At 44.1% G+C, this 23261-nt stretch overlaps 1 protein-coding gene and 1 long non-coding RNA gene across 2 annotated transcripts; one reads left to right on the forward strand and one right to left on the reverse strand.

Annotated features, from left to right (window-relative positions):
* Positions 1–8802: 8802 nt before the first annotated feature.
* LOC103626238 (uncharacterized) lies at positions 8803–9215 on the reverse strand. The gene is made up of 3 exons (XR_552788.3): positions 9140–9215; positions 8993–9057; positions 8803–8847 (listed from the first exon to the last, which is right to left on the reverse strand). It is a non-coding gene; the product is annotated as an uncharacterized lncRNA (long non-coding RNA).
* Positions 9216–10008: 793 nt separating this feature from the next.
* On the forward strand, positions 10009–14066 carry LOC103626239 (pentatricopeptide repeat-containing protein At2g22410, mitochondrial). Its single transcript, XM_008646639.3, has 3 exons — positions 10009–12157; positions 13456–13568; positions 13711–14066. Exon 1 carries the CDS (start codon positions 10047–10049, stop codon positions 11991–11993), a length of 1947 nt encoding a protein of 648 aa, XP_008644861.1. The 5' UTR covers positions 10009–10046; the 3' UTR covers positions 11994–12157; positions 13456–13568; positions 13711–14066.
* The last annotated feature ends 9195 nt before the right edge of the window (positions 14067–23261 follow it).

A 23261-nucleotide genomic window follows, 5' to 3' on the forward strand; every position in this document is an offset into this window, starting at 1 on the left:
TCCTTAATGACTTGTATTATGATCATATGTGAATATTAGGGACATAAATGTACTTTTACCCGGGCCGCGTTCCGTGCCTATAAATGGATGAACAGTAGCACCATACTGTTCACGTTGAATGGTAATCACTTTCTCGCGTCTTTACCTTCAAGCAAGCAGAATGTATCAATGTAATATGAATTATGTTGATATTCATACATGTTTTATAGAATGTGAATATGAAGGAATTAATGAGATGCAATCACTGTCTTTGTCCTCTCACATTCATGTTCGCATACTAAATGATGAAGGTCTGTCCTTCATGACCTTCGTCCGATGATCATTATACCTATGGGGAGATAATGGTTCGAAAGACAAAGGTCCCTAATAATTAACAATTATGTTGCCTTGTTCTTGATTCATAACATTTTAGAACAAGTGACCAACAAGTCCTAGATCAGCCCAACTTTAGCTCTTTTGAGCTAAACTTATCCACTTTTTTTGACTAATCTCGAGAGCTTCCCTATGATTTATACAAACATTGTTAGAGTATAATCTATTGAACTAAATTAGGGAAACTCAGCTTTTTCACATCTTTTCTCGAGGGTTCATGTTTTTGCTTAAAACAAGTGTAAATGTGCACTTTCTTCAGAACAGAGTTAGAGACTAAAACAAAGTGCTAAAGACATTACAATGGATGTGTGCAACTTATTCAAAATATAAAACCTCATATTTTTACCCATTTTATAAGGTTGCACTTTTTGGCCTTGTTTAAGCAGATTTGAACTTCACACTTCTCAATTTGCATTGGATTGAACCTGTGCTCACAGACTTAGCAAATTGTTAGTCTAGTGTGTTGTGTTGGACATTAATCACCAAAACAATATAGAAATGGCTTCTTGGCCCATTTCCCTTTCATTAAATGTGTATTTAACAGTCGAAGCTTCACCTTTAGCAAGTTTGTCAAACAATGGAGATTTGTTAAAAACATTAATATCATTGTTTGACCCGGTATAACAAAGAAGGAATATTTGCAATTTGGCAACCCACAAGTGGTGTCTCTTTGCTATTATGTCATCTATATCTATGGTTTGTAGGTCCATCTGTGTCTATGGATTGTGGTCCTGATGGCATATTAGCGAAGTCCACTACCGACGATGGTGAAATTGCAAATCCCTCACCAAAGAATGCATGCAATATCCCTAAATTCGTAGACGCAACCAGCTCAACTATAATAGTTAGTTCTTTCACATGACCACAATATATACCATGGTAAGATGCAGGACAATTTTTCCACTTCCAATACACTATCAAGATTGCCAACCATACCAGAAAAACCACGTTGTTCAGCAATATGAAGCAGCCTAGTTGTACCATGTTCATTAGAAGGTCTCAAGTATTCCTTGCCAAACACCTCATAAATAGTCCTCACAAAATCTCCTTAGGCTCTTAATAACATTGCTTTCACCAATCCGCACATATTCATCAACATATAATCTGCAGGTACACCATAAGCTAGCTGTCTAAAAACCGTAGTTATCTTTTGTAGGGAAGAAGAATCCTAGTTTACCGGTAGCATTTGTTTTGCTCAAAGTAGGAACCATGTCATCTAACCGATGCTACTATCCACAAGAATAAAGGCCGACTCATTTGAAAGCGCCACCGAAAATACTTGTATGGATATATTGGATTTTTAGTAGAGTATCACACTATAATTTTATATCATGTTCTTCTCTACTTCTATCATAAACCTTGTGCCCAAAAACAGAACCTCAATGTCTTTTATGCCTTCCTCTGCAAATATTCACCCATTATGACAGTCATGAAGTGGTCAAATTCCTCATCTGACTCATCCTCTTCTTGATGAATCATAGATCCCTTAATTCCATACATATTTATTTAGTACATCAAATAAATAGTCAATAATAGTGAATGTGTATTAGCAATTAATAAGCGGGGAGTATAGGAAAACAAAATTGAATAAAGAATGCATGATGGGAGATTGATGTCTGCAGGATCGAGTGGGAAGATTGACTAAACAACTAGTTTCTGCAACAATCAGTAAAGGGTTTGAAAATATTAAATAACTGTAACCATCTACTGCCGCCTGTTTGGATCCACCGAGGTGTAAATGGAGACACGATATCCATTAACCTGGGCCTCTATTAGGATTAGGGTATGTATAGATTTTAATAATCATGTGTACAGATTTAGGGGGAATTTTTCCCTCATCGATAATGATGGGTATAGGTATGGAGAAGTAGAATCTAAACCCAATTACCATTGTTAATATTCATCCAGTAAAATCACGTGTTGGGATGAATTAAGTTACTATTTCTAGAACATGTTACTTTGTTTTTGCGGTTTTGCATGGCTAACAATGTTTTTGTTCGTAACATTTATTTGTGATATATTATTGTTGGATGTCATTTGGCTGTTAATGTAATATAAAGTATCATGTGATCATGCTTTTTTTGGAGGATTGTGATCTATTGGCCGATACCCGGATGGAGATGTGTACGAGATGAATCTTATACCTATGATGGGTCTGAGTATGAAGATGAGAATATCTATAGCTTCACAGATGATGGAGATATGGTGCCCAAACCTAATGAAGAATTCTCCAGTGATATCTATAGATCCACAACTAAATTTTAGTCCTGTCGCATGTTTGAATACTAGATAGAAGTATTAAATATAGTTTAATTATAAAACTAATAACATAGATAAAGATTAAATGGTAAGACAAGTTTACTAAACCTAATTAGTCCATGATTCACTCATGTGACACTACAATAAACATATGCTAATCATGTATTAATTAGAATCAATAAATTCATCTTATCGTTTAGTCTTCATATATGTAATTAGTTTTATAATTAGACTATATTTAATAATTATAATTAATATTCAAACATTCGACGTCACACCCAATTAATATTCAAACCTTACAGTTTGTTCGGCTGCTGTAATTGTTCGAACTGCTACAACTACAACCTATAGGGGCAAAATACTGTAGAAGCCACAATTGAATTAAAGCCACAGTAAGTCTAAGAGCAACTCCAACAACTCCTAAGAAAATTACTCCTATACAAGGAATTTGGGACCTCCCTAAATCATGTAATTCCAAAAAAAAATTCAACTCCAACAAATCCCAAAAATGTAAGTTAGTTATGGTGGACCCACAACATCTCTTTAGCCATACCTCCCGCAAATATCTGTTGAGGCTTCTGCGCGGCCATTCCAACTCACTGTGCAGAAACTTTCTTCTGCTGTCAGTCTTCCAAAGGGGTAGCGGGTACGTCATATGCACCAGGCCAGCAGTCGGCCAATATTGATCAAATCAAGGCTCGCCGTACACACTCTTTTCCGTTTGATTCGACGTCGGCTGATTGGTGGAGTTGACGAGGCAGGTGCCACCATCGTTGGAGCTGACCAGGCAGGTGCCGCCATCGCTGGACCTTCACCATCGCACAGAAGATGCACACGAAATTGGAGCTCCTGCACAGGTACCCGAAAGCAGGTGTCGGAGTCCCTTGCTTGTATGTATTAGCAAATTATTTTTTTTGCCATCTGACCATTAGACAAAATGGTGTGCCATGTTGCTAATGAGAAAATATGGTCACTCTATTGTATTTGTTTGCAGCCTTTGCACAGTACCTTCCATCATGAGTCATCGACCATCGCTCTTGCAAAGAATTTTGGGTGAGTCTTGATCCGATGATGATGATGATATTAGTTTTGGCGAGTACAATATTTTCCATCATCCATCACATACTCATCGAAAACGTGTTGGTTCTGTGCCTAGACATATAGTTAAATATCGAGACAGACAAAGAGGTCACGCAAGAATGTTTCAAGATTACTTAGCAGATAATTCTACATTCAGCTTATCTGATTTTAGGCGAAGGTTTGTTTAATTCCATTTGGTACCTTTCTTTCAATCACAGATGCCATATTGATATTTTATTATTCTTGGTTCCACAAGTATAGAATGAGTCGTGATTTATTTAAACGCATAATGACCGCAGTAGAAGATCATGATGATTACTTCCAATAGCTACAGAAATTGTTTCATAGAAATTCAGACTAATTGAAAACTTGGTCTATACTTCCTTTCTCAGCAGCACATACACCAAAGGGGCGGCACAAACTAGCAAAATCAGTACGATCTATGAAATTAATACATCCCAAAATGTAAATCATCGTGGAGTACCCTTTCTCAGTAGGCGGCGGCGCAAGAACACGATGTGCAACCATTTGTGAATTGAAATAAAAAAGGCATCGCATAATCATCTTGCGTCATGGATTCCCCACCGACAGGATCCATCGCAAGAGCAGTTTGCATCGACCTCTGCTTGGTTGAAGACCGCTGTCGCCTGAACCTGCTTGTCCAGTGCGCGCGAACTGCAGACCGAGAGAGATTGGATGAAACGCGTAGGCGGCAAAAGGGCGCGGGAACGGAAACCACCATCTAGATTGGGAGCCTGCTGGTCGGCGGAGATTTGTGCACATGATGAGGTTGTATTCGCGTGCGAGGCTTTAGGGGCAAGAGTTGAGAGTCTGTTGGACACATGGTTTTCCTTTTTTTCCAAAAAAAAATTAATTGGAACAATGGTTTAAGGAATTATTGGAGTCGCTCTAATGAACAAAACGACGAACTAAATTAAAACTAAACACCCCTATATGACCGGCAACTATCAATTCGGATAGACGCACGTCCTAGTTACAGATGCAGACACGTCTAACTTGTGAACTTGTGGTCAAATGCATACGATAGAGGGTGGGAAATAGCCGTGCGCGCCAGCAAACACGGACCAAAACGTTCCCGCTCGGCGCCGGAAAAAACAAATCGGATTAATTAAAACGCACACTGATGGAGGTTACTATTTTATTACGGCCATATTTTCTCTAAATCAGGCCAGTTTTTAAAATTAACAACATAATTACGGGAAACTCTCTTTCGAGTTGCTTTAGAGCCACCCAATTAAAGTTTATTCGGATCCCATCGAATATTTGAATGATAATTACAAGTATTAAATATATTTAATTATAAAAAAATTATATGAATAAAGACAAAATACTAAATACAAGACAAATTTATCAAAGCGTCTAAATTTAATACCTATAATTTCCTTATTATTAAACCAGCAAGGAATCCGGCCCCCAGGATGGTCCACGTCGCCAAAAATTCCTTGACCGTTAGATCGTTATCAAGTGGTGACATTCTCTCATGTGTCCGTCGTTTGCAGATTCTTCTAGGTCTCTCCACCTCCCCAGTCTCGCGCTCTCTCTTCCCCGAAAAGCCTGTCGCCTCCGCTGCGCGTCGTCCGACCAGACCCACCGCCGTCCCCCAGTCCCCGGATCTCCCCACCGCCGTCGTCGACGCACGACTCCAGGTCACGTCAGGTGAGTCTCTACCATCCCCTCCTCTCCCCGCTCCCCCTCAATCTCGCCCGCCCGCTCGCTCGCTCGCTCGCTCGCTAGGGTTACTTCGCCGTCACCCGCGCGGATCATCGCTTCCCTCCGTGCTTTTGCTTCCTTCCGCTCGCTCCTTCCGTCCACCCTAGCGGTCTCCTAGCGGTCCGCGCCCCGACCCAGAATCTCCCCCCAGCAAACCCCATTCCCGCGCCCTCCCTTCGCCTGAGCACGGGGCCGGAGCCCCGCCCAGCGCCGTTCCAGCCGCGGCCCAGCATTTCGCGCGCTGTTGAGGAAACGTCCTCGGCACCATGAGTGAGGCTGACCTAGAGTTCATCGACAATCCAAAGGCTCGGAGATACATCAAGTCCCTTCCCTAATACCCCTGGTGTTCCCCTCGTAAGTATGTACCCACACGCACACCCTCTTGCCATTGATCTGAGGAGATGCTTCACTATCACCCTGAAGTTGCTACAGCAATAAGCATGTCATGAGAGATTCCACAGCCCCCAGGACATCAGCGGGGGCTCACCTCTTCTTTTTTTGTCTTTGATAAAAAGTCTACTGCTATTAGCCGATTATTGCGGCACCTAGCTATTATAGTACACTTAATGTCTGCTTGGAACCAATTATGGCGCCTAGCTGTTGTAGTACCCTTAATGTCTGCTTGGACACTTCCGCTTGTGTAAATACGCGCCCAATAAGAGCGGCGTATGGATAGATGCAGCGCGAGCCCGGTCTTATGTATATAAAAATATAAATGGTTTGTGTTTTCTGATTTTGGAATGTTGGTAGGCCTTATCTCGCCCCTAGTGTTGCTCTGGGTATGCTTGCCATTCAGTAGGGTCTGGGCTCATGGGCTGGGCTGCGCTGAATTTTGGATGCAGTGATAACTTGGTGCAGTTTGGCATTCAAATGAATTTATGGTCTTAATGTTGGTGACTTGGTGCAATAATTCTGAATTCTAATTTTATAGTGGCAGTTAGAAAACTGGTCGTGGTCTTATTTTTTTACTCAATACAGAAGTATAAACTGTCATGTCATTTTAGACTATAATTCAACTTGCTGCGAATGAATTAAAGTCTTTACAAGGGATTGAATTGGATTTTATTTGCGAAAACAGGGACTTCAGGTGGCGATGGGTGATTTGCTGTTTTACTTAGAGATTAAATACAGTAGTGCTCAACCTGATAGTTTGGTTTCATCGCACTGCTAGGTGCTAGCTTGAGTTGTTCGGTATAAAAAACTTATGATGATTGGTTCTCTTTACAGAAAATTTAATTTCTTTGAGCTGAATTGTGTGTTATACTGGTGAGTTAATCATTTTTATGCGTGTTCTTGGCTCCTATCACAATAGCAGGAGGATTCTTTTTAGGCAAGTTAGAAGGTGTATGGAACTATTTCATGACTGGCATTAGGCGGGAATTTAAAGGCTTTTCTTTGGGTTACCAATTAGAAACATTCTGCAATGTAGAAAAGGAATTTACCTTTTTGGACATTTAAATTGTACTTCATAATGAAAAAGTAAATGAGTCTGCTGTTGGAATGGAATGCCGTTTTTATTTCCCAGTCAAACATAAAGGTGAGTTTCTCAATGATCTCTTCTATTTTAGGTCTTGCTGGTGCCACAGCAGATGTCCATTGCTACGATGTGTCATTGAACAAGTGGAGCAGGTAGAGTATTCCATAAACAATTTTGACCTTTTTCAACATTTAGTATTTGGTGCCGTGATTTAGTTAAGTTTGTTGGTAGCATGGTAATTATATCTGCAATATGCAGAATTCTTCAAATATATCTAACTACAAGTGTACTTTGTTAGGCTTACCCCACTTGGCGAGCCTCCTTCACCAAGAGCTGCACATGTGGCAACTGCGGTTGGAACCATGGTGGTTATTCAGGTATTTGTTTTTACTACTGGTTACACTTGCTGACTAGGCTGGTTTCAACTTACCATTTCTTTATTATTAAAGCCGAACGGAAAACCGCGCGTATAGAGTGTCACGTCATTGTTTTTATTTCAGCCGTTGGATCGCGCCTTAAGGGCCACGAAACATCCAACCTTTCTACCGCGCCCGCGAAACCTTCTAGGAGGTTCCTGTCGTCTCCGTGGGCGCCGTCATGGGTCAAGGAGGCCCCCGACCCCCTCTTCAACGCTGCCCTCCAGGAGCTCCGGCTAGACGCCACCCCCCCTAATCTGTCTCCCCTCAGTGACACCGACGTGCGTGGAAGCGTTGCGGCGAACTGCAGGCTATGGGACGACCTTTATGTGACTACGCTGTTGCTGGGTGGCGGCAGCCGCGCAGGATGGCGCGCACCGCGACGCAGTCCGCGAATGTGCGCCGCACCCCGCGCAGCGACGTCGTGTACAGCACCACCGCCTGCGGCCGAGGCGCACGCGGCTCGTCCGCGAGCTGATGCTGCTGGTGCTGCTGTCGCCACCTGGACGCGGCCGCCGGCCGGTGCCCCGGGTGGTGGTGGTACGTCAGCGACCGCGCCAGCTGGAACGACCTCTTGCCGCCGCCGCCGCAATCATCCATCTCACGCGCCGACGCAGCAGCAGCGGTCGGCCGCGCCGCCGCGGGAGAAGGCGAATCCAGGCTATGGCGGTTAACCGGAGGCGAGGAGAAGGGGGAGAAGGAAGACGAAGAGGAAGCGAGCTGGGCAAGCAATCGACACGAGAAGATCAGAAGGTGGGGGCACCAGAGCAGCACTTTATATGATTTCTTGTGGTGGTGGAGATTTTGACGACTTTCTTGATGCGTTTTTTCTTGGTCTTCGCTCTTTTGGTACGGTAATTAGCAAATTTATTAGGAGATGGTTAAATGCTATTTATTAGTACTATTATATACTAGAAGTAGAAATGATTTGTCTTATGAATGGTTTGCTGATTGGGAGCTTGGAGGCTGTTTAGAGTTGTACTGGCAGTGACTAACAACCTTCTTCTGCTTGTGTTGCTTAATTTTGAAGAAATCTTTCGGTTTGAAGCCCGATTCAGCGAAGTTTGGAAATTACTACTAATCCTTACAAATTTCTCAAAGGAGGTAATTGGCACTTAATTTAGTTGGTCCTTCATTGGCCCACTACATGATGTAATAGTGATTACAATTTTCTTTTGTGCACTGAGTTTATGTATTGCATTTCCTGCTTTAGGTTTGGTTTAATTCAGCTCTTTTCGTTCAAGCTCGTGCAACAGGATGTTTGATCCTTATACAATTTGCTGGCGAGGTAATTGTTACTTGCTTTAGTCTATTATCCATTCTCGGTATTGGTATACTACATGATTCGTGCTAGGTACAATTTTATTGTGTACACTCAGTTCAAGTATTGCGTGCGCTCCTGTCTTTGCTTCATTTTAAAAGTACAATATCTGCATTTACCCTTTTGAATCGGTTTTACCGATAAGGAAATGTTTGTCGTTTTATTTCAATCTGCTTCCTGAGCTCTTCTCCCTAGCATTACAAGAGAATAATGTTATCAGTTGAAGTGACTGCTGTGCAGTGCAGGTGCCCCTTTCAGTTCTTAAGGGAAAAATTAGCCAAAACTGTTCTAGTATTGAATGAATGATGATTTCAGTCCATTCTGTGGCCATATTACCTGTTCAGTAGAGATGATGGAAGCAGCAGAATGGTCAGCAAGGTAAGATCTGTCTTCACGGAGATCTGCAGTGGCAGATATGCCTGGATAAATACATAACTATTGTGCTTGCAATATTTAGGCCATGCCAGCATCAACCTTAATTACCTAGTTTGGTTCCAACAAGAACTACAGGAACAGTAGGTGAAAATCGGCGAAGCTCTGGCATCCACTGTACAGACGGTAACCGGCCAGCCACCTCTGCCACGTGGGCGCGCTGGATCCTGACGCCGGCTTTTCTTGTGCTACTCGCAGGGTCCTGACTCCTGATGAAGCAGCCGAAGTTGGACTTGGTTGAGGACTTGAGTAGTACATACTACAGGGCCTGATTGGTTGCCCGCATATAGGCCAACCAGGCTCACGGTATGCGGCGTAGTGTGTTTGGTTGTAGGTTGCATCCACGTAACCAGGCGCGTGGTACTTTGCCGCTTGTTTGGTTTGCCGCATATGCATCAGCGCCTGTGTCTCGCGATGCAAAAAAGGAGCTCGGGCCAGGCTCTGGAGATGCGACCAAAATCTGCGCATCTGTGGAGCCAGGCTCACGCGATGCACAGCCAGGCTGCCGCGGGTCTGGCTCGCTCGGCCATGCTGCCTAGATACGGCAACCAATCAGGCCCACAGAGAAGCTGCAGATGCTGGTGCTGTTGGAATTTCTGTTTACTAGAGGCTGTTTACTAGGGGTATTTAATCTACGGAATAAATGACAGATTACCATGTTTAACAGATTTTTTTAGAAAATCTAAAAGGAGCTGTTGGATTACAGATTTTCTTTAAAGGACAAAAGCTCTCAGGGTATATATATGAGCTCTTGGAAACGCTCTAAACACCTTATCTTTTCTAAAATCTACCTTTCAAATCTGGTGCATGGTCAATGGTATTCAATATATAATCGCCTCCATCTCTAATATGCACGTACTGTCACAGTAGTCGCGCGCAAGGCGCGCGCATTGCACTAGTTGATATTCATGTGACACGAAATTGAGTCAGAATTCAAACTCCCCGGCTTCCCAAAACGATGCATCCGCCTTCCCGCCTGCTGGTCCTCCTCCACGCCGGCGCCGTCCACCCGCCGTCGTTCCGCGTCCTTCTGAAGCTTCACGCGCACCACCTCGTCTCCGGCCTCCTCTCCTCCCACTCCACGTCGCCCTTCATCGACCGCCTCGTCGCCGCCTTTGCCCACTCCGACCCCGCCTCTCCGCGCCCGCTTCTCCACGCGCTTGCCATCCTCGCTTCCCTCCCATCCCCGCCGGACTCTGCATTCCCCTACAATGCCGCCTTCCGCGCGCTCTCCCTCTGCCCGCATCAACACCTCGTGGACCGCCACTGCCTCCCGCTCTACCGCGCCCTCCTCCACTCCGGTTCCGCGCGCCCCGATCACCTCACGTTCCCGTTCCTCATCAAGGCCTGTGCGCGCCTGCAGTACAGATCGTACGGTGCCGCGGTTCTTGGGCATGTGCAGAAACTGGGGTTCAGCGCTGACGTCTTCGTGGTGAACGCCGCGATGCATTTCTGGTCTGTTCGTGGGCCCATGGCTTTCGCCCGAAGGTTGTTCGACGAAAGTCCAGTCAGGGACGTGGTCTCGTGGAACACACTGATTGGTGGGTACGTGAGGAGTGGCCTCCCGCGGGAGGCGCTAGAGTTGTTTTGGAGGTTGGCGGAAGACGGCAATGCAGTGAGGCCTGACGAGGTCACGGTGATCGGAGCAGTGTCGGGATGTGCACAGATGGGGGATTTGGAGCTAGGGAAGAGGCTGCATGAGTTTGTGGACAATAAAGGGGTGAGGTGCACGGTGAGGCTGATGAACGCGGTGATGGATATGTATGTCAAGTGTGGCAGTTTAGAGTTAGCAAACTCGGTGTTTGAAAGGATCAGTAACAGAACTGCTGTTTCTTGGACAACCATGATCGTGGGGCATGCGAGGCTGGGGATGATGGAAGATGCACGGATGTTGTTCGATGAGATGCCTGAAAGGGATGTATTCCCATGGAATGCTCTGATGGCTGGTTATGTACAGAATAAGCAGGGCAAGGAGGCTATTGCACTGTTTCATGAGATGCAGAAATCAAAGGTGGATCCTAATGAGATCACCATGGTTAATCTCTTATCTGCTTGCTCGCAGCTAGGAGCATTAGAAATGGGGATGTGGGTCCACCATTACATTGACCGACATAAACTTCATCTTAGTGTTGCACTTGGTACATCTCTGGTGGACATGTATGCAAAGTGTGGCAACATCAAGAAGGCAATCTGTGTTTTCAATGAAATCCCAGTTCAAAATGCACTCACATGGACCTCAATGATATGTGGTCTTGCAAATCATGGACATGCTGATGAGGCCATAGAATACTTCCAGAGAATGATAGATCTTGGATTGCAGCCAGATGAGATAACATTTATAGGGGTTCTGTCAGCTTGTTGCCATGCCGGTTTGGTTGAAGCAGGTCGTCAATTTTTCTCCTTAATGCATGCAAAATATCACCTTGAGAGGAAAATGAAACATTATTCATGTATGATAGACTTGCTAGGCAGAGCAGGGCATTTGGATGAAGCAGAACAGCTTGTGAACGCCATGCCTATGGATCCTGATGCAGTAGTTTGGGGTGCTCTTTTCTTTGCTTGTAGGATGCATGGTAATATAACTCTTGGTGAGAAGGCAGCAATGAAATTGGTAGAACTTGACCCAAGTGATAGTGGAATCTATGTGTTATTGGCTAACATGTATGCGGAGGCAAATATGAGGAAGAAGGCTGACAAAGTGAGGGTTATGATGAGGCATTTGGGAGTGGAGAAGGTTCCTGGATGTAGTTGCATTGAGCTAAACGGTGTTGTTCATGAATTTATCGTGAAAGATAAGTCTCATTTGGACACTAATGCAATTTATGACTGCTTACATGAGATCACATTACAAATGAGGCATATTGCAAACCTGATTGACATTTCCGAAAGTGGCTCACATATTTAGTTCAGAAACTATATCTAATTATATAAAATGGTATGTTCAGTTGTATCACATAATTAAATTGTGATGTGTGTCAGCTGCCAGGCAATAAGCCTCTCACTGTCATCAATCATGTTATGAAATTCTGTCCTATCAGTGACTCTGAAGGGAATACCAGAAATCAGAAGGTAATATTTAATTTTTTTAACTTACAAAAAATCTTTTCAGTTGTAAAATCCTTGAGCTGGTACTCATGTATCTCAATCTCATTCATTGTCATCTTTGCATAAAGTGATAGAAGCATTGTTTTCAGATCGTCCGACTAATCGCGATTAGTCGAGCTGATTGGTACTCTGTGCTCGATAATAGTGTTCGATTCGATTAGGGTGACTGATTGTCCATATCGTCCGATTAGGCGACGATATGGAACGACTAATCGATTAGGATCCGATCAGTCACGATTAAGGCTCAGGTAGTCCAACAGTCTGTTTGACTGGACTGGCCCATTATTAATAGAGGTAGCCGCCCCCAGATCTTCTTGTCTCTTCATCTTCCCTGCCGGCTGGGAGAAAACACCCTTCTCAGTTCTCTCTTCCCAGCTCCCTTCCCTCTCCCTTCTTCACCCTTCTCTCTCCCTCCAAGGCTCCAACACCCTTCTCTCTACACCAGCTGGAAGAAAACACAAGGACTGGAGATGAGCCCCTTATCTGAAGGTATATGTCTGAACTCTGAAGTCTCCAGTTAAGACTGAACCTTTCCCATTTTAGACTGAACTCTGAACTCTGAAGTCTCCAGTTAAGACTCAACTTTTCTCATTTTATATTGAACTCTAAAGTCTCCAGTTAAGACTGAATTCTGATGTCTGAATTTTTCTCATTTTTTTGTTCGGTTCAGACTTCAGTTTAGTTAAGACTTCTGAAGCTCCTGTCTTGAGTTCAGTTTAGTTTAGTTCATACTTCAGTTCAGGTTAGTTCAGACTTCAGTTTAGACTATATATCTATATAATATATATTGTGTTATATATGACTATATGTCTATATAGTATATATACATATATATGTCCTGCAAATACACAGGACGACCAGGGGGACGATTAGGCTCGATCAGGAGCGACTAAACGCCCTGATTGTCGCCTAATCGCGACTAATCGCCTGATCGCCCAGTGGGGTCGATCAGACGATCAGGCGATCTGAAAACAATGGATAGCAGGGACTAGCAACTATCATTATGCGCTTTTCATTAGGTCATGAACTTTGTAAGCCTGTCTGAAAATTTTCCTGTGCTTATGGTGAGGCCTGCTAATTTGCATATTTTAGGTATTATATGTTGATTTATGAGACACCACATATTATGGAAACAGGCAATTTGCATTCTCTAGTTAAAAATCAGATGCTATACACATTATTTCATAATTTTACAATTCTCAAGTGACACTTTATGGATTTTTGTTTTCTGATAACAATGCATGATCCTCTGTCTCTTGCAGATTGAAGATGTTGGGATGTAATTCCTGGACTTGGAGGCACATCCTGTCCCAAAAGTAGTCTCATTTGCGTTTCTCAACTGTGCCGTTGCTGCCTGCAGCGTGCTGGTAGCATGGTAAGTATCTTACCTTAGTACTCCCTATGTTCCAAGTTATACTTCACTTTAGTTTTATCCTAAGTTGAACTTCTCTTATTTTTACCAAGTTTAAAGAAAAACGAGATTTTAGATAAATCATGGTTTTTGATGCATTTCTTAGGAGTTGAGGACTCGAGGCTTCCCCGAGGCACCACAGAAGGTCACAAGGTTTTAATCGCATAGGTGTCGAGGTGTACCGCTAGTGCCAGAGGACACTAACAACGCCTCAAAGACCATGAGTTAAACTAATTTGATATTGTAGATGTTGATTCATTTTCTATAAACTTGGTCATAGTTAGAGAAGTTTGACTTAGAGGAAAAGTGAACTATATGTTGGAACAGAGAGAGTATGTATATACATATATGCAATGAAGTGGCAAGATTGCTTTGAAAATTTCAGTGATACAACATTAGCAACATGTAAGAGTGCACCTGTAAAATTTCCTATGTTATATGACCGAATGGTAGTTATTGTCATGCCACATCAGTTATATCTTTTGTCTTGATCGGAAGCTTATTTCAAATGATTCTGAAGATGGAAGCACTTGATAGTTTAGGTGTTCAGTGTGCATCCATTTCTTTCCTTGTAACTACATTTTTTCCTCACTTTTTTATGATAACCATGCCTACCAACTGGCCAGCTACTAGGTAAAGAATTTCAGCACATCACAACACAAGCGTTACTTTTGCAATTTACAAAGATACATGATGGAATAGACCCTTGCAGTGGGACTTTTCAAAGATACTAAATCAAACAATTTACAAGAAGCAAGAATAACATACGGAATACTACAATTTGTTTTGTGAAATAACTTAGCTGTTGACAGAAGGATTCCTCCTAAGCATAGTAATGAGTGCATAGCTGATGGTCATATTAAGGAAAACAAAAAGAAAGAAAAAGGAGGGACACCAAACTAATGTTATTAAAAAGACACTTAAGCGTGTTTGAAGTGCCAAAACGATGCTGAGTGCATAAAGTGTGAAGTGCTCGTTTTAGGCGCTAAAACACCCGTTTTAGATGTCACTATGGGCCGTAAAAAGGCCACATTTTAACGCTTTATGGAACTCTAGCCCAGCCCACGTTTGAAAAAAAAACTTATCCTGAAACTGTTCTCAAGCAGGCGTAGGGTTTATAGTGGATCAGGATATAAATGTTTCTTCACAATAAGTTAGAGCTCTTAAATAATTTTAGTTCAAAAATAAATAAAAATAAGGTCTGATTCTAATCTGATTCGATTCTTAAATTTTATAGCGTAAAATTAGAGCCCATTACCACCCTTGGGCAGGCGTCCTCCACCTCATGCTTGTCGCCTCTTTGCCCTGCTCCTGTAAGCCATTGTGTCGCCATTGTTGCCTACTTGTGCTTCGCCGCCGGTATGTCGCTTCCCTGCTCTCGCTTGTTGCTCTGCTCTTAGCGCCTCCTAGCTCCTTGCTTCCTCCCTGCTCCATGGCCCCGCCTCCCCTGCTCCCCAGCGGTCTTGCCTCCCCTGGCCGCTCTTGGCTTCACCGCCTCCCTTGCTTGACTCCGCTGTGACGTTGCTTGCCAGTGTCCACCTCTTTATAGAGGACGAGGCCCGATCTTCCATGAGGTATGATAACTTAATTGGGCGGAGATTTCGACGATGATGATCCAAGGCTCCGAGCTAACAGATCCACGCAATCACTACACCATTGCTCGGTTGGTTATAACCCGGGACACACGAGTGACCTCGCCACGAAGGCTTATCCCTGCAAGTGCAATCAAGAACACAAGCAAGAACAGGAAGAACACAACCAAACCGTGTTGATTACGAGATGGGGTTTCACAAGCCAATGACGACGATATTGTTCGATGACAGAATAATCTAAGAAAAACCCACCCTAATGTGGCGGCTGCTGAATAAATAGAGTATTAGGGCGTGCGTGACCCCTTGGTCTCGCCCCTAATGGGCTCCGACGCGATACACGAGCCAACGGGCCAACAGACGATGTCGTAGCACCAAAACAAAATTGTTTCGACGATTCTCGTTGCCTCCGGATGAATTTTAAGGTGGAACTAGTTCGATTGGTTAGATAATCTTTTTATCTTTCCAACCATATCAAGTCCACCGCAATCGGAGTCCGGATGCGTCCTATGCGTCCATTTTAGTAAAGACTGGTCATGGAACCCGAGATGGAATCGCAGCCGAGATGGACTTGATTTCCTTCTTATTGTGGACATCCTTAATGCTCCTCCTCAACCTCTTGGCCTTTCCCAAGTCCTTGTTGGTCCTCTTCAAGGTTCCTAATCATCAAAACATCCATGACACCAAGCGTAAGCTTTAAAACACAATTGACTAGGGTAGAATGTACATGGATATTTAGGTGTCGTGCACGCGATGGTGTTATCGACCATACATTGTATGTATAGAAGTGATGTCCTCATCCTCTTCTGCTTAGCTCCCTCTCCTCCCCCATGCTCGGCCTGCGTGCCTCCTCCACATCAAGGGCGAAGCTACCGCTTGGTGTCGGTGTCAGCTGACACCGATGTATTTTTGAAAATATAGTGTAAAATATTGTTTATAATATTGATGAGACCCATCTAAAATGATGTTGACGCTGACAAACTTGATGGTTGGCTTAGCCCCTGCTCCGCATGACACCGGCTTTCATTTATCATATAAAGCAAAATTCTAATCCTCATTTGCATTTACTGAAATAGTAAATAAATAAAAAACATGCAAGCTTACAGTTGATTCAATTGGAGAGTTTTTAGTTGCAAAAGTATAGCATCACAAGCATCGTTTGCGGTTTGGCTAAACGGTTGTTTAACTCGTTTTAAATGTTAGAGTGTGAAAGGTTCTTTAGCTGAGTTGGTTAGGTGGTTTACTAGCACTTCTCAGATCCTGAGTTCAACTCCATATAGAACCAAATTTTAGGTTAGGGTTAAAAAAATCCCCTCGTCTATCCCATGCCAGAACACAGGTCTAAGGCTCAGCCATCGGTTGCAGTCGTTCTCACATGGCTAGGGTGTTGGGTAGGGCAGGGGTTCATGATTTTCTCGACCTGCTTGAGAAGATTTTCTTTTTAATATAATTTCCTAGGGCTGTCTTACTTCCTACGGGTTGAGTTTTTTTAAACGCTAGAATGGATTGTTGTGTATGTTTAAATCAACTCCATGTGGAACCAAATTTTAGGTTGGGGTTAAAAATCCCCTCCTCTATCCCATGCCAGAGCACAGGTCTAAGGCTCAGCCATTGGTTGCAGTCGTGCTCACATGGCTAGGGTGCCGTTATGTAAGGGTAGGGCAGGGGTTCAGGGTTTTCTCGACCTACCTGAGAAGATTTTCTTCTTAATATAATGCCTAGGACTGTCTTACCTCATACGGGTTGAGATTTTTTAAACGCTAGAATGGATTGTTGTGTATGCTTAAATGTCATTTAGGGGCCTATTTGTTTTGGCTTCTAGCCAAATTATGGCTGTCTGAATTGGCTTCTGGCCACCAAACGCTTTGTTTCCCAACCTGCTTTTCACATAATGAAAATCGCCCAAATCAACGTGAATGCAGAATCAACTGAGTCGTCATGACAGGAGGAATCTGTTGCTTCCTAAACCCTAAACCGTGCATACCCCCTCATATTCCTCTGCACACAAGCTCCTACGATATTTAGATTCTCATGACAGATAGTTTATCTAAGAATCCAGGTTCTCAGTAAAGCTCTTCAAAAAACCCGTCTCAAACAGACCCTAGTTTGTTTAACATATGTTTAACATATTCAAATGGCAAAATAATTGGAGGGTCACAATTTGGTGTTTAAAATTTTGGTGAACACTAATCTCAAGAGGAGTATATTTCATAAAAGACTGCTCCTCATGATTCCTTAGATAATATAATCGGTGGATGACTTGTTGCTTCTTCTTAGCCATATAGTCTGGACATTCTTGTACCTTAGAGAATATACTATTATTCTAGACCTCTTGTAAATTTGAGAAAGGTGTTCTCCCAGATAAACGTAAGGTGTGTCTCTTTTTTAATTACATCTCTTCTATACTGAGCAAAACATGTAACTTTTATTTGACAAGATTGGTGTTAGGATTCACATTGAGAGCATGCTCGACCAGTTCCCTCATGACTACCGACTTATCAGATGGATTTCATGCGAAGATGCTCCTATTGTCTTGGAGGAAAAATTATCTACCTTCAAGTGCGTATACGCAAAGAAATCTGAGAACTCTTCGAGGGGCATCAACGACAACCCGTCTTCTAGCTTTGGGAACCTGATGTTGTCCGCCATATAACAACAAACATTGGTCTCCAAGTTGTCGAGGCAGCAATAGCGATAATCATCAGGACCTCCTCCGAAGATTGTTGCTCTCGAAGGGTACCCTAGCTTCTCAGCAAAGTTCTACGTCTCAGCAATTAGCTCGGCATTCATTGTCTTGCTCGCTAAGTGATGATCACATATTGATCATTGATGTTGCTTGGCTTTGAAGGACCCTCTTTTGTGGGAACATGAGAGCACCTAGAGGGAAGGGGGTGAACACGTGATCATGCAAATCAACACTAAAACATAAACTTTGTCTAAAAATGAAATTATTGCGAGCTAAACCAAGTTTCAATATAAAGAAGAAGAAAGCAAGTCCTCTTCGCTTGATTGCTCTTTCAAGATATAGAATAGATTAAGATCAATATTACAAATGAATTTGAGAGACTTAGGAAGAGAGAGAAAAATCACAAGCAAATAAGCACACAAAATTTCCCATGGTTAGGTCAAGCATAAAATGATTGCCTTCTTCACATTGTGGTGTCCCAATGGACAAGGGTTGCACTCAACTCTGTTAGAATTGTATTAGGGTTTGTGAGTCTTCCCTGTGTATTTACCCTCTCGCCCCTCTGTAATGGGCCAGGCCCAACACCCAACCTATTAATACAATCCCCACCCTATTCTAGGTTTAGGGGTTTTCCCATAATTCTACAAACCCTTCTCAAGTGATCCAAAGATTAAGGGAATGTTTGAATGCACTAGAGCTAATAGTTAGTGGCTAAAATTAGTTGAGATATCCAAACACACTACCTAATAGTTCAGCTATTAGCAATTTTTGGTAAATTAGTTAATAGTTAGGTAGCTATTTGTTAGCTATCTAATTCCACTAACAGTTTTTAGCCAACTAATTATTAGTTCTAGTGCATTCAAACACCCCCTAAACCTGAGTGCCATAGTTCTTCCTTATATCAAGATTATCCCGTTCATAAGAATCTCCACAAGTTGGAATCTCTTGCAGCCTTATAAAAGATAAGAGTCACATATCAGAGTAAGGGATGGAGGGAGTACAAGCACAAAAGATCAAAACCAACAACTCAACAAAAAAGAGAGAAACACAAGCGCATAGTACACAAAGTATGAATGACAACACTAAGATGGCGCTCGGATCTCACTAGAATCGCACGGTTGAGTTTTAGCAGAGTGTCGGAGTGTTGAGAGTCTCTTGGGATGCTTGTGTACTTAATGGAGGCGCCTAGGGGCTGCTTATATAGGCCATAGTGGCTTAGGAGTTGTTGCCTCCTTTCTTGTAAAAATAGAGGATCTGGCTGTCTGCGGGCGAACTGGACCGGTTGGGTGCACCACTGGACCGGGTCCATGTGCCCCAAGTTCGGGATCTGATTGACCACTTTCTTTTGCTGCGTGGTACCAGACCAGTTCGGTGCACCTCCGGACCGTGGGCCACGTTAGCTAGTCGTTGGCATGCTGGCGCCCATTAAAGAGTATCCGTTGGAGGCGGTCCGGCGCGCCATTGGACCGTGAATTGTGAAGGCCTGGTGAATTTTATAATTAAATTCTTGAGAGCTCACTTTTCATCCGTACGGGTGGTCCGGTGCACACTCGCATGGTCCGGTGCGCCAGACCACCCAACGTCGAAGTCCATATCCCCTATGGACTTTGTCCCGTGCACCACCATACAGGTCCAATGAGGTCTAGACCAACACAACTTAGGCTCTTTTGAGCCCAAGTCCTCCAATCTTTTTCAGTTATTCTTGGGAGCTTCCATATGACTTAGACAAACATAATTAGCACATAATCCAATTGACTAAGTGTGGGAAACTTACCTCTTTGCCATAATTTTTTAATATGGCCGAAACCAAGTCTAAAATGCACATTTTGCTACATAAAGAGTTAGGATCCGAAAGCAAGTGCTAGAAACATTATAATGGACTTATGCACCATGTCTAATGCTGCAACCCTCACAGATTTACCATGTCATTCCGTTGCATTTCTGGCATCCTGTTTAGCTCAACCTAGGTCCAAATTGCACTTTTCTCGTAGAAGAGAGTTAGAGCTCAAAGTAAAGTGCTAGAAACATAGTATTAGGCATATGCAACTTATTCGAAACATTCAAACCTCATTTTCTTACCATTTTACCACAACTTGCACTTTCTAGCCTCCAATTAAGCTCACTTGGACTTAGTTCCTTCAATTTTCCTTCAATTTAACATGTGCTCATACTCAAATAAAACAATTAGTTCAATATGATGTGTTGGACACTTAATCACCAAAACTGGTAGAAATGGCTATCTAGCACATTTCTCTTTCAGAACCTTTTCCCCTATTGTCACCTTCGGCCCTCCAGCTGTCATAGCTTCTTTACCTTTATCCGTGGTCGGCCGGATGGGCTTCTGTTCTCGAGGCAAGAATTGTTGTATCTTTGAAGCCTTTACCTATAGTCATCGAAGTGCTTGCACTCTCCTCCTCAACTATCACCGTTACAACTTCTTCGTGCAGGTCGACCGCCTCTAGCGTTGCCGATGCTACCATGACTTCTTTTTCCGAAGCCCCCAAGTTAGCTTTGCCTTCGTTATCCTCTATGTTGTCAAATAATAAAGCATTGATTAGAGGAACTATCCGTTCACTTTTTGGAATGTCAGCCAAAGATCCTAGAGTTGGCATTTGCTTCGGTTTCATGTACATGTTTGCTAGAGGGTCTTGTCGAGTATGTGTATCTCGACGACCTCCTCTACTTCACGGCTCTCCAGAAAAATTAAGTAGACCATTTAGGACGAAGGTCATGGTTTTAGTATAAGAATATGTATTCTCGAAACAGAAACGTTCCCTAACCTTTGGTAGTTCCGAAGGTTCAGCAGATGACTTCACCTCAACAATGTCCACTCGTTCCTCGAAATCCTTCTATGTCTTAGCAGAGGAGATTTTTGGCGCTTAGCCGTAACCTTTTGTAACCCCCTGAATTTGGGGTATAAAATTTCTTCTCTAAATACCTAGCAAATTCAGGTGTTACCTCTTTTCTCACTTCTATAGTTTTTCCTTTCTTTTCTATTTAATAGGATATTGGGTTAACCATAGGAGAGATTTATTAATTTTCTTTGGGATACTTAAAACCTAGGAAGATATGAATGTTTGCATCATGGTGAGCCTAGATTATTCTTTTTGTTTGATGCACATGTTTGAATTATTTGAATTTGAATTGTGGTTTGATTTGATTTGAATTCCATAGAGAAAATAAAAAGAAAAGCATTTAGAAATTCATGAGAAATAAAAAAACCCATTTCAGCCCAAGCAGCCCAACTCGACCCAGTGCAGCCGCGCGCGCGCCCGCCCTCGCTGACAGCCTGGCCCCGCCTATCGGCGCCGCGCTCGCGCCCACGCGTCCCCGCTCCCCCTCTCCCTCTGCCCGGTGGGGCCGACCAGTTGGTGCCGATTTCCTTCGCGCACGTGCCCTGCTCTCTCTCTCTCTCGGTCCTGTGGGCCCCGTGCGTCAGTGCTGGCTGCCCGTTCGCTCGCTCGCGCTCTCGCTGGTCCGTGGGCCCCGCCTATCAGACCCGTCCCTCCCGAACCGCCCGTGCGCACGACCCGCACGTCGTCTTGGACTCTGCGCCCACGACACACGCCGAGGTCGCGTCTGCCCCACCTCGGCCTTTTCTAGCTACCTAGTACCCCACTCGCTCTCCCTCCTCCCTCACTCGCTCACTCGCGCACCTCAGCACTCGCCCCGCCCCGCTCGTGCACCCGACGAGCTCCACCGCCGTCCGTCGTGGGCTTGGGCCTATTCCGCAACCACCGTCGGGTCCCCGCATGTCCGTTGCCCTAGTGGGCTCTGAAAGGGAATTAGGCTTACACCTATTTCCTAATTGATTTTGGTGGTTGAATTGCCCAACACAAATAATTGGACTAACTAGTTTGCTCTAGTGTATAAGTTATACAGGTGCCAAAGGTTCACACTTAGTCAATAAAAAGACCAAGAATTGGGTTCAACAAAGAGAGCAAAGGGATAACCGAAGGCTGCCCTGGTCTGGCGCACCGGACAGTGTCCGGTGCACCAGGGGACTTCAAGCCAAACTTCGCACCTTCGGGAATTCTCAGAGACGCCTCACTATAATTCACCGGACTGTCCGGTGACACACCGGACAGTGTCCGGTGCTCCAGAGGAGAGCGACTCTGAACTCGCCAGCTTCGGGAATCCGCTCCGCTATAATTCACCGGACATGTCCGGTGCACACCGGACTGTCCGGTGAGCCAGCGGAGCAACAGCTACTTCGCGCCAACGGTCGACTGCAACACATTAAATGCGCGCCAGCGCGCGCAGAGGAGTAGGGCACGCGCGGGTGGCACACCGGACAGTCTACATGACATGTCCGGTGCGCCACCGGACAGCCAGGCGGGCCCACACGTCAGAGCTCCAACGGTCGGAACCCAACGGCCTGGTGACGTGGCTGGCGCACCGGACTGTCCGGTGCGCCATGCGACAGCAGCCTCCACCAAACGGCTAGTTTGGTGGTTGGGGCTATATATAAATACCCCAACCACTCCACATTCAAGTCATCCAAGTTTTCCAAATTCCAACCACTTACAAGAGCTAGGCATTCAATACAAGACACACCCAAGTGATCAAATCCTCTCCCAATTCCACAAAAGTTTTAGTGTTAAGTGAGAGTGATTTGTTGTGTTCTTTTGAGCTCTTGCGCTTGGATTGCTTTCTTTCTCATTCTTTCTTGAGATCAAACTCACTTGTAATTGAGGCAAGAGACACCAATCGTGTGGTGATCCTTGTGGGAACTTTGTGTTCCAAGTGATTGAGAAGAAAAGCTCACTCGGTCCGAGAGACCGTTTGAGAGAGGGAAAGGGTTGAAAGAGACCCGGTCTTTGTGACCACCTCAACGGGGAGTAGGTTTGCAAGAACCGAACCTCGGTAAAACAAATCCGCGTGTCTCACTCTTTATTCGCTTGCTATTTGTTTTGCACCCTCTCTCTCGGACTCGATTATATTTCTAATGCTAACCCGGCTTGTAGTTGTGATTAAGTTTGTAAATTTCAGATTCACCCTATTCACCCCCCTCTAGGCGACTTTCAATTGGTATCAAAGGCAGGTGCTTCATTAGAGCCTAACCGCTCGAAGTGATGTCGGGAGATCACGCCAAGAAGGAGATGGAGACCGGCGACAAGCCCACTACAAGCCACGGGAAAGCTTCATCGGAAGAGTCCCGCAACAAGGGGAAAGGGAAGGAGAAGAAAGCTTCTTCCCACAAGTCGCATCGGAGTGGCGACAAGAAAAAGAAGATGAGGAAGGTGGTCTACTACGAGACCGATACGTCATCACCTTCCACCTCCGGCTCCGACGCACCATCCATTACTTCTTAGCGCCATGAGCGCAAGAAGTTTAGTAAGATCCCCTTACGCTATCCTCGCACTCCTAGACATACACCTT

Source organism: Zea mays, chromosome 5 (genome assembly GCF_902167145.1).
Source record: "Zea mays cultivar B73 chromosome 5, Zm-B73-REFERENCE-NAM-5.0, whole genome shotgun sequence".
Taxonomy (NCBI): Eukaryota; Viridiplantae; Streptophyta; class Magnoliopsida; order Poales; family Poaceae; genus Zea; species Zea mays.